General features: G+C 37.8%; 1 protein-coding gene across 1 annotated transcript; it reads left to right on the forward strand.

Annotated features, from left to right (window-relative positions):
- The first annotated feature begins 10,193 nt into the window (after window positions 1-10,193).
- LOC133532468 (uncharacterized) lies at window positions 10,194-12,523 on the forward strand. Its single transcript, XM_061871163.1, has 2 exons — window positions 10,194-11,490; window positions 12,364-12,523. Exons 1-2 carry the CDS (start codon window positions 11,208-11,210, stop codon window positions 12,453-12,455), a joined length of 375 nt encoding a protein of 124 aa, XP_061727147.1. The 5' UTR covers window positions 10,194-11,207; the 3' UTR covers window positions 12,456-12,523.

The following is a 12,523-nucleotide window of genomic DNA, read 5'->3' on the forward strand; positions in this document are numbered from 1 at the left end:
GACTTATTTGATATAACTTATTTGACGTTCATAAGCGCATTGTAATATGCCTACTTGAATAATAAACTATCTTTATCTCTTTATCTTATAAAAAAATTACCGATCACGTAGGGCCGGGGTCGCGCGGAATCTAGCGTTTATGTACTTTGTACTACATTTTTGTATTTTTTTAATACCACGACGGTGGCAAACAAGCATACGGCCCGCCTGATGGTAAGCAGTCACCGCAGCCTATGAACGCCTGCAACTCTGGAGGTGTTACATGCGCGTTGCCGACACTTTAAAAACCTGTACACTCCTTTTTTGAAGAACCCCATACTGTAGCCTCGGGAAAACCTCGGCAGGGAGCTCATCATCCAAAGATACTTACCAATTTTCTTTAATTATTTAGGTTTTATAGTAAAAAACAAGTATTATTGTATTGTATAGGTACAATAGTGATATAATCAAGCTTTTCAATCTCGTACCTTACTTAAGCAACTCAGCATGCTTCTTTGCCTCTATTATATCACGAATTCACGATTGTACAAAATACTTATTTATTTGTCTCACAATTACAGACAATTACAGGAATAGGGTTGTTTCAAATTTTAGGAAACGCTTGTGTTACGTTCTATATTAACTAAAACTTGCCCTAAAATTCAACTTTTATACTAAAAACGGCTTTAAATATGTTAAATTACCAAAATATATTTTGACAGATGCTTTCGCGCCCAAAACGCTCTTTGAAAATTGTGTGTCGTCACAGTTTACGATTTGACACATAACTACATACACACGTAGAAGATACGAACTGTCAACTGACATTTGTCATTTGTTATTTATCGCCTAACTGTCAATAGTGTCAATCCGAGAGTTGTGACGTCATCAGAATCTTCAATGACGTTTCGAGTTTGGTCACGTGACGTGTGCCAAAAGATATTTTAAATTCAACATTTACAAAAATATGGCCATTACAGGCCCCCTAAAAGTAGTTTAACATGTTCTTATAATCCAAAAGAATTTATTGGGATACAATTCTGCCCTAAGATTTGTAGATGGAAACAACCCTATTCCATTATTATTTACATATTTGTGTGTTCATCACAAATACAGGATGGGCAAATAAGAGTCATCATACTCTTTGTATTGAATATTTTTAATAATTATTATTTATAAATATATTACGTATTAAGGGTTGGCAATTGTATACGGCAGATAATTTCTGCCAAATGTGTCCCTCTAGAGGTAAGCAATTTTTTCTAAAAATTTGTTTAAAACACGTTATTTCTCGGGTGTCTTGGCTGAAGGTCTATGCTGGGTGACGTTTCTACCTCCCAGGAGGTGACCCTTATGACGCCCAGCATTGGAACTTCTACCGGGACAAGCTGTCTCCACTACACACACACTAACACGTTGTTTGCTCGATTAATTTCGCGAAACAGTGCCAGTGATTGGCACCCAAAATCCCCAAATATTGCAGCTCCTGACTTATTTCTGTGAAGCTATCTAAAATTACGTGTCTATGCTAACAAGCTGATGTAATTTAAACAGATAAAACCGACCATCCGACACCTAAGATAACGCCGAAAATATGCTGAAAATTACGATGATAAGGGCTGGCATTTGCCTGCTGTTCGTGGTGGACATACAGGGTGTTTATTTAGTCACCTGCAATAATTAACGGGTTAATATATAGGCCATACTGAGCAACTTTTGCTATGGGTCCAACCCCGAAATCGCGAAAATGTCAGAGGTAAGGTAAACCCAAAATGACTCCACATTACATATTGAGCATTCTGTGGTACAGTCAGCATCAAAAGTAGCGGATGAAACAACGCACCAAAAGTATCTGATATTCCGGAAAAAATTTCTAAATGTAGGTAAATCTCTAAAATTCACGTTCTAAAGTATATTTTTTACAGTCTAAATTGTTCTACATATAGAAGCATCACTTTTTGTTAAACTCTTACAGAACGGTAGATACTTTTGAAGCGTTGTTTGATCCGCTACTTTTGATGCTGACTGTACTAGGTCGATTTGTGAAAGATTAAAGATAAAGATAAAAAATATGTTTATTACACAAAAAAGGACACAGAAAGAGTATACAGCAGTTGTTTTTAGGAATTGGTGCATAACTAGGTTGACTACAGTTTCCAGGAGTCCCCGTACTAGGCTAGGCCTGTATCGCGGGAGACCAGATGACCATTTAAATGTCATGCAAGTCAACGAAAAACAAAAATATATTTTTAGACGACCGATCTGGCCTAGTGGGTAGTGCCTGCCTATGAAGCCGATGGGTCCGGGTTCAAATCCTGGTACGGGCATTTATTCGTGTGATAAGCATGGATATTTGTTCCTGAGTCATGGGTGTTTTCTATGTATTTAAGTATTTATAAATATTTATATATTATATATATCGTTGTCTAAGTACCCTCAACACAAGCCTTATTGAGCTTACTGTGGGACTTAGTCAATGTGTGTAATAATGTCCTATAATATTATTTTTTATATTATGAGATTCAGGTTTATACCTATGTTGATACATGAATTAAACTATTTATCTATTGTTTAGTTATTAATATTACTTTATAATTTCGGTTATATACTAATATTTTAGTCTAGTTAATTTTATATAATTAATAAAGTTGATGTTAAACAATTCTTAGGAGTAATGTCTCGGTTTCGCTATAATCAAGTGACAACAACCAGTTAAAAAGTGACCTTTTGGCTACATGCACAGTGCAATTAATTAATTCGCTCTGGAATTTTACGGCCGTGTTGTAAATCGAAGAGCAAAGGACGTCGCCAAAACGTCTCCCAAAAGCAGTGTTAACCCTCGGAACAGGCAACTTAAACACGCGTTTAGATAGTAATTTCGAATAATTTTCGGATTTAGCAGCGCTTTTATGAATCGCAAGACAGACTTTATGTATGTAAAGCTGGCGGACTGTCAGTACTTTAGCTTCCTGGTAGAGGCTGTTTGTCGGATATCTGGAGGGCTTTTTGAGCATTACCTTTAAGACCGAACGTTGAGCTCTTTCAGCCATTAAGATTGTACCATTTATTTATTTAATCGTATGGCTAGATATTTGTCAAGGTCGCTTACAGTATTAGTGAAACTTTAACTAATTAGGTACTATAATTTTACATCTAGCTCCTTCACCCATCGGGCTGGATTTTCATCAGGGATGAGCAAGTCCAGAGTATCTCCAGGGTATTTTCTCTTTGGGCAGTCGTAGATGATATGGTGCATGGATTGCACTGGCTCTCCGCAATCACATATTGGTGACTCTCTCCAGCCACACATGAAACATTGATTGATTGTGCCATAATATGTATTTTTATTTATTTTATTTTTATTTCTTCCAGGCTCACCTTCAGGACTGGTGAAGGTCATCATCCAGCTGGTGAAGGCCATCACCAACACCATCAGCTCGGGCTCCATCACCAGGGGAGTCTTCATCACTGTCATCATCAACATCTTTAGCATCTTCGGGAGCATCACCGACTCTTACCACGCTGGATGTAAGTGCAATACATTCTTTTTCGAAAATGTTCGCCTTACTGTAGAAAAAATGGAACAGCAAGTTTTACTTTATGGTCTAACTCAAATAAAAAAAATCCGATCAATATTGTCGTGTTTTAGCGGACAGGAAGTTATTTTAGTTACCTTTTAAAAATATGTACCAGCTAAGAAAAATGCAAAAAGCCAAAAATTTAAAATAGAATAAGGATAAAAGTCAAATGGTGTTCGAAAGATGGCAGTAAATTTACTGTGGCTACAAAATTTTCTTTGACAATCCACCTCTATTTCAAATTCTCTTTTAGGACATAGTTGTAGCTCACGATCCTCAGACATGAAGGAACGACGAAGAAGAAGGAGAAGAAATGAAGTTATTAATTAATTGTAATTACTTTGCAGCTGGCATCGTCATCATTCAGCAGCTCGTCCCTATCTGCAGCACGTACTTGGTGCAGCAGGGCTTTGCCAGCATCAAGGCGTCAGTGAGCACCATCATCGCGACCATTAAACTCGCAATCCAGGTCAAATTTGACTGGTCTATCGTTAAGAACGTAAGTTTTTGACTTTCTTAAAAACCTTCAACTATACACTGAAAATACATAGATGTCACGTACTAACGGCCTGATTCGAAGAATTAAATACGATAACGATAAGTTCTGGTTTAGATAAGTTCTCATTTAGATATCGTTTGTATTATGGAAGGTGGATGTCCATAGTTTGTATGTCGTATAATTGACAGAAGCAGTTCGATTCGGACAACCAATGTCACTTAGACGTTAGAAATATCGTAGCCGTATCGTATCGTAGTGTAATCCTTCCCATCTAATAACCGCCTTGGTTTATTCCTATTTTTTTATTATACAAATGTCGATTTTGGTAGTTGCTATATTGCACAGTTAAAATTCCAATTCGTGAACTAAAAATCATATAATGTACCTACTTAATGCTAGACGCGGTTCAGTAATAAATAAATTACATTATAAATATGAAAAAGTGTTTACTGGTTCCATCATAACAACTATATAAAAGATAAGATAAAAAAAAGATAAAAAATATGTTTATTGCACAAGAAAGGACACAGAAAAAGTATACAGCGGTTGTTTTTAAGAGTTGGTGCATAACTAGATTGACAACAGAGTTTCCAGGAGTCCCCGCACTAGGCTAGGCCTGTATCGCGGGAGACCAGAAGTACATATAAATGTCATGCAAGTCAACGAAAAACGAAAATTTATTTTTATATAATAAATATGACATTCAGGTTTATACCTAAGTTGATACATGCAATTTTCAGTTTTTAACTATTTATCTAATGCTTCATTCTTTATAGCTTCGGTTCTATACTAATCTTGTAGTCAAGTTCATTTTATATAATTAATAAAGTTAATGTTAAACAATTCTTAGGAGTAATGTCTCAGTTTCGCTATAATCAAGTGACAACAACCAGTTGAAGAGTAACCTTTTGGCTACATGCACAGTGCAATCAATTAATTCGCTCTGAAACTTTACGGCCATGTTGTAAATCGAAGAGCAGAGGAAGTCGCCAAAACGTCTCCCAAAAGCAGTGTTAACCCTCGGAACAGGCAACTTGAATACGCGTTTAGATAGTAATTTCGAGTAATATTCGGATTTAGCAGCGCGTTTATGAATCGAGAGACAGACTTTATGTATGTAAAGCTGGCGGACTGTCAGTACTTTAGCTTCCTGGTAGAGGCTGTTTGTCGGATATCTGAAGGGCTTTTTGAGCATTACCTTTAAGACCGAACGTTGGGCTCTTTCAGCCATTAAGATTGACGTCTTTGCAGCACTGCCCCATACTCCAATGGCGTATGTAATTAGAGACTGACATAGAGAGATGTATGTATTTTTTAAAAGGCTCATGTTCGCGGAATGTCGAAGTTTCTTAAATATATACATCGTTTTCCTAATCCTATTGGAGAGACAGTTGATATGGGATTTGAAATTTAAGTTTTCGTCTATAACTAAGCCAAGATATTTGATAGAGTTGGAACGACATATGACTTCACAAGAACATGCTAAGTTACTGACATTGTTGCAATTATGAATTTTGATTAGATTTGTAGAATTAGTGGGACTGGAAGCGGCAGATTTATGAAAACACAAGAATTTAGTCTTTTTACTATTTAAGGTCAGTAGGTTATCTCGAAACCAACAAGCGGCGCTACTCATACCCTTTTCTGCTGCAGCAAAAGCACTCTCCCAAGTATCGCCTTTAAAAAGAATCACTGTGTCATCGGCATAGCAGATTATTTCAGCTTGGGGGAGGGAAATTTTATGAATATCGTTAATGTAGATTAAGAATAGTGTAGGCCCAAGCACGCTCCCCTGCGGGACCCCGAAATCGACTTTATCCAGACCGCTGCTGTGGCAATCCACTTTAACCAGTTGACTTCTTTCTGATAGATAACTATCGAACCAGGCCAGGGACACGCCCCGAATCCCCATTTTCTCAAGCTTTTTAAGAAGTATTGGTCTAGACACAGTGTCAAAAGCCTTGGCCAGGTCCAAGAAAACGCCGATACAATTTCTGTTATTATCCAGGTTTGAAGATATATATGTATAACAAATATAGAGTTATGTAGTTGATGTGATCACTTCTCACAGATTATGTAGTATTACATCACTCCGATATTTCATGATTCCGAAATTCAAGCTCTATCTTACACGTATATATGTTTTATTTGTCATCTCAATTCACCAGGTTGTCGACAAAGTTACGACCGAGGTGAAGCACATCTTCGGCGCGTTAAAAGGCATCAGCAGTCACAGTCCATCTCTCACCGCCATTTTGAATCTTCGCCCATCGCGAAGTTTCAATGATATGCTGTCGTTCGGTATCCAAGTAATCCTGGCTCTGTCGTCGGTACTAGATGTCTTCATCAAGGGATTTGGATCGCTTATCGCAAGATGTAAGTATTATTTTTGATATTGTGTGATGTGAAAGAATAAGGGTCAAATTCAAATGGCGTTCTAAAAGTTATAATCATATGTCGAAAGCTAGCAGTAAATTTACTGTGGCTACTAAATTTTATTTGACAATCCATCTCTATTTCAAATTCTCTTTGGTATTAGACCTCATTTGTGTGACTATAAGTTACGATGAATTTTTGAAAATGCAAAAAAAGAAGTTTATTTGAAATACTCGAGCGCGTCAGATTTTCATAGGGGAGGTTTATCTCGGTATCCTGAAAGCATATTTTCTTAATCTGACAAACATGTTGGTGGGTTCTCTTAATCTGACCGAAAAAGGTTTTTTGGTTTCTTTTTTTTTCCTTTAAAAAATTTTGAGATATAATAAAAGTCACATAATTTAATTTGTTTATTTTGTTTATTTGTTTATTTTTCATGTGTTGTTGTTCATCGTGTTTCATGTTAATCATCGTTATTTCATATCAATTTTTATTAACACCCTCAGTTTTCGAGATATACTCAAAAAGCGGCCAAGTGCGAGTCGGACTCGCGCATGAAGGGTTCCGTACCATTTATGACGTATTAAAAAAATCTACTTACTAGATCTCGTTCAACATTTTACCACTTTGGACACATATTTTACCACTTTGGAAGTGTCTCTCGCGCAAACTATTCAGTTTAGAAAAAAATGATATTAAAAACCTCAATAGGTTTTTTGATGACCTATTTTGATACCCCACACGTATGGGTTTGATGAAAAAAAAAATATTTTATGACTTATTAAAAAAACTATTTACAGTACATATGGGGCTACTTTATAGCACTAGTGTGAGAAGTAGCATATTATGTTACTGTGTCGAACATTTAAAGGGCCATATGTAGTGTAAAACGTTGTACGATACATGTGCGAATAGGTAATTCGCAACTCGTGTCGATTTAAAACACTCCCTTCTGTCGTGTTTTAATTTATCGCCACTCGTTTCGAATTTCCTATTTTTCGCACTTGTATCGTAATGTACTATTACTAGATCTCGTTCAAACCAATTTTCGGTGGAAGTTTGCATGGTAATGTATATCATATATTTTTTTTAGATTTTTCATTCTGTTATTTTAGAAGTTACAGGGGGGGGGGGGGGACACACTTTTTTTTCACTTTGGAAGTGTCTCTCGCGCAAACTATTCAGTTTAGAAAAAAATGATATTAGAAACCTCAATATCATTTTTAAAGACCTATCCATAGATACCCCACACGTATGGTTTTGATGAAAAAAGTTTTTTTTAGTTTCAGTTCTAAGTATGGGGAACCCCCAAAATTTATTGTTTTTTTTTCTATTTTTGTGTAAACATCTTAATGCGGTTCATAGAATACATCTACTTACCAAGTTTGAACAGTATAGCTCTTATAGTTTCGGAAAAAAGTGGCTGTGACATAATCGGACAGACAGACTGACATGACGAATCTATAAGGGTTCCGTTTTTTGCCATTTGGCTACGGAACCCTAAAAACCGGGAGTTTGAGTTTTTATGATGCTTCAAGTCAAAAAGTTTTAACTTTGGACAAAAATGTAAAGAGACCTTTTTTGTGTAAAATAAAATTACCTTTTCTGTTTATTTAAACTTTTTTTTTTGTAAAATGTATCGTTCGCGACTTATATGCAACGCATTTTTCGGAAGACGAAATGGCTTCTCCACACTTCCGGTCATGCGGAAACCGGCAGATTTTGTATTTTTAGTAAGTTTTAGATTATATTCTTCAAAATAAAAAATAAAAAAATCGCGCTCGAGAATGCCGGATTAACGTTTTTTTTTTACAAGTTCGCGACCCTATAACTCGGCGGCGTCAAGGACTTATCGTCAGATTAGTTAAATTTAGTCTTAAAACACTAAAATCAACCCCCAATATCTTAATCTGACGCGCTCGAGTATTTCAGACTGTCAATTTTTTTTTACTAATCTGATCGTCTATCCTAGGCGCGCGTCACTACATATAGAGCTAAATACTTTACAAGGTTGTTCTATTAGGTCTAAGGTATCTCTCATGTCTTAAACTGCCACGCTCGAGTATTACCGAAAATTCCCCTATTCGCCTCCCTAACTATTGGGTATCTGTTGAAAATCTCCCGCCGAAACGAAGTGCAAGCGTCGGGCTAAAAGCGCGTTCATATTTTTTGTTTTATTAAGAGCAATTCCTAGCTGAGCAACTTTTCAAATCTCGAATTTTCGAAGCTATGTTTCTGTCGCGCTGCGGTGGGCGGGGCGGGAGCTATCTAAGTGTGAGTGCGCGCACACAGATGCGAGACTCGAGCGCTCGCTCATTGCGCGCCGTTCCGTTGACATTGCCGGCGAGCCGGCCGGAATTCATCCTGCGCTGCCCGACGCAAGTTGTTTTTGATGTTATCACATAATATTGTTTTTAATTATTATATTATACTGTATCTATTAATTACTATTTAGATAAAGACTGCAAAAAAGAATGATGTCCTTGCTTCGGTCGTCGTACCTATCCGTGACAATAAGTTAAAGTAGTAAGCCCGGGCATCTGATTCGTCAAATTCATTATAGTTCGCCAAATTACTGTATTTCATTATAGTTTACTAAAGCATTGTATAATGAATTTTGTTCGGGAGTGAAGAGAGTATTTACTTAATTATACTTGGCTTAAGAAAGTCAAACATGTCATGTAGCAGATTTGTTCATTTACTTACACCAACGTACAAAACGTTTATATAAGCAGCGATAATTTGAAACAAAGGTGGATTAAGCTTAGAATAAATTTAAAAGTGGAAAAATTACTGTCTTGGGTGAGACTTGAACTCCACCAGAGGCCGTGAGTTCAAGTCTCACCCAAGACAGTATTTTTTCCACTCTAAAATTTATTCTAAGCTTAACAAGCGGGCATCTCGCTCGTTTTTTCCCAGAACGTGCAAGTTGTGGAATGAGCTACCTTCTGAGGTGTTGCCCTTGCGCTATGACATGGGGTTCTTCAAGAAGCAGGTTTTTAGGGTTCTCAAAGGTTAACAACGCATAAGTGGCTCCTCCGATGTTGCTTATGTCCATGGGCGGCGATGACTGCTTCCCATCAGGCGGCTCGTCTGCTCGTTTGCAGCCTATTACATAAAAAAAAAAAAATAATAATAATAATAACATCGTCCGCAGACGTTTCTGTTTGTTAAAAATTAATGGTGGCTCACACTGATTTAACATAGGTGGATTGTCAAAGAAAACTTTGAAACCACAGTAAATTTGATTAATTTAATGTTTAGAACTTTACTACTTTACTTTTTTTATGTGCCTGGCTCCAGTTTTAAACCCTTAAATATCGTAAGTTTAATTTATTTCAATAATAATTTAATATAATTTTTTAGAGTAAGTCGTACTAACACTGTATGGACCAAGGTCTGAAATAAATGATTTTTTTTTTTTTTATTTTTTTATTTTTTTTATTAATAAATAAAAAAAATAAAAAAAAATTACTTCCATCGTTCGACACATGATTAAAACTTTTAGAACGCCACTTGACTTTGATCCTTCCATTGATATCTGTTTAGTTTGTTAAATATCAAAAAGTGGCGCCATCTAATAGATCAAAGGCAAAAGGTATGGCGGCATGGTTTCGAGCGATGGCGCCACAATGTTTGGGTTATGCCCGGTAAGATGGCGCCACTTTTTGATATTTAACAAATTTAACACATATCAGTGAAAGAATAAGGATTAAATGGCGGTCTAAAAGTTTTATCATGTGTCTAAAGATGGCAGTTAATTTACTGGTAGCTAAAAAAAATCGTTGAGAATCCACCTCTATTTCAACTTTTCTTTGATATAAGTATGTCTATCGTAGTCTAGTCTGTATTACCCACACCACAGTACAAGCTTTGCTTAGTTTGGGGCTAAGTCGATCCGTATTTTTTTTTAATGTAAACAATGTATTTCCCAGTTATTTAATGTAAACAATGTATTTCCCAGTTTTTTAATGTAAACAATGTATTTCCCAATTTTGTAATGTAAACAATGTATTTCCCAGTTTTTTAATGTAAACAATGTATTTCCCAGTGGTCGGGTGCTTGATCTACTACATTGTGGCGGTGCTCGGCGCCGCCCGCAACAGCCACAGCTTCGTGGCTCAGAAGGCGTTCTTCCTCAGCTTCAGCGTGACCGTCTCCGGGAGCGCGTGGGCCGACATCGCTGCCGGCTTCAAGGTCATCAGCGCTAAGGCTGACCTTGATGCTATTGTCAAAGTTTACACTAATAGCAAGGGTGAGTTTAAAAAAAAATTGTTGAAGGTCGTCAATTTTTTTTTATACTACGTCGGTGGCAAACAAACATACGGCCCGCCTGATGGTAAGCAGTATCCGTAGCCTATGTACAGTCAACCAATTTGAATCCTAGGCCACTATAGAACCTTGTCGCCTTAACTACTAGATACTTGACACGCATCACTCAATAAGCACTGTCGTAGAAGTCATTATGGCATGGTTCTATGGTGGCCTAGGAATCAAATTGGCTGACTGTAAGCCTGCAACTCCAGAGGAGTTACATGCGCGTTGCCGACCCTAACCCCCACCCTCCCTCGTTGAGCTCTGGCAACCATACTCACCGGCAGGAACACAACACTATGAGTAGTAGTAGGTTCTAGTAATATTTGGCTGCGGTTTTCTGTAAGGTGGAGGTACTTCCCCAGTTGGGCTCTGCTCTAGATCTGGAATGATAAAAGTAATATTAACTGCTTCCTACCCTAGTCAGTAGTGACCCAGTCTAAAAAGCACGAATCCTGGTAATGGCATTTATTTGTGTGTTTATTAACTTAAATTTGATTGTTCTCCCAGGACTGCAGTCCCTGTCCGGCGCTCGCCTGCTCTTCTTCAACTGCGCGTACAGCTTGGCCGACATCTGCGCCAAGGGCACCAGCATCGTCGAGGCCGATCTGACCTCCGTGTTCCGTGTGGTGGTCACCCTGCTCGGCGGCTTCGCTAACAGCCTTACGGCTAACGCCGGCAAGATCATCTGTGATAATCTGCTGTCGAAGACGAGCTACTATCTCCAACAGAATGGATACGCATGTAAGTTAACTTTGATTTAGTGTAAGGCTTGAAGTGGACGCTCGAGTTTGGCGTGCAGCGGAGCGGGGCGTGCGGGGTGCACGTTCAACAAATACAAACGTATAGCAGCGGCCTCAGTGCACGCTGCTCACATCACTTGTGAGCCCGACGCCACGCTGCACGCCCCGCCGAACGCTCCGCTTCGAACGCCTACACAGGCCTACATACATATGCTCTTGGGGTTCAGTCTTAATAATACTACAAATTACCTTTAATGTTTGAATCATTATTAAAACAGAGTTAAATTAATTAATAGAATCAGGCGTTACTTTGCGGAAATCCATGCTAATTAAAACAAGTAATATTACTTTGCTAATCCGCGAGAAAATAACGTGTTAGTCAATCAGTGCTAACCCGTTATACTTACTAGCGTATTTTTACATGCAATTAATGTTCCTACCCTCCCACTACGGTATTACTTGTTTTAATCAGAGTTAAATTTGTTTTGTTTGCACCATGTAGCTCTCGTGTGCCGGGATTATTTTTTTCTAATAGTTTCTTCGTACGCGGATCCGTGTTCCGGCATAGGTACGAGGTTAGGTAAGCGCCTAATTCAAATTTGACTTATAAATTTATCATGTATGGTCAACCGCTAGAAATTATATAGATAAGTCATTAAATTGTTCAAAATATTTTGTCGTAACCATAGTTAAAGAAACTGTTTTTATTTACTGAAATCGACGATATATACATGCCACAACACTGCTTTTTTACTTTGCGTCATCGCGTTGCTAATCAATTACATTTGGTCGTAGAGCCCAATCCGGGTGATTAGAATCGTGATTGAGATTTGAATAATGTTCAAATATATATTTATATTACTTTCCTTTCCAGCGTTCAGCAGCAGCGTGACCGAGTCCATCTACGCTGACATCGCCACGTGCAACAACGTGGCCGTCCCGTGGTCGGGCTCTGTCTCCAACTAAATACAATATACGACATAGTTACCTTACAGGAACAACATTTACTAAATAAGTAAATACACCCATCCCGC

The sequence above is a fragment of the Cydia pomonella genome, chromosome 27 (assembly GCF_033807575.1).
Source record: "Cydia pomonella isolate Wapato2018A chromosome 27, ilCydPomo1, whole genome shotgun sequence".
NCBI lineage: Eukaryota > Metazoa > Arthropoda > Insecta > Lepidoptera > Tortricidae > Cydia > Cydia pomonella.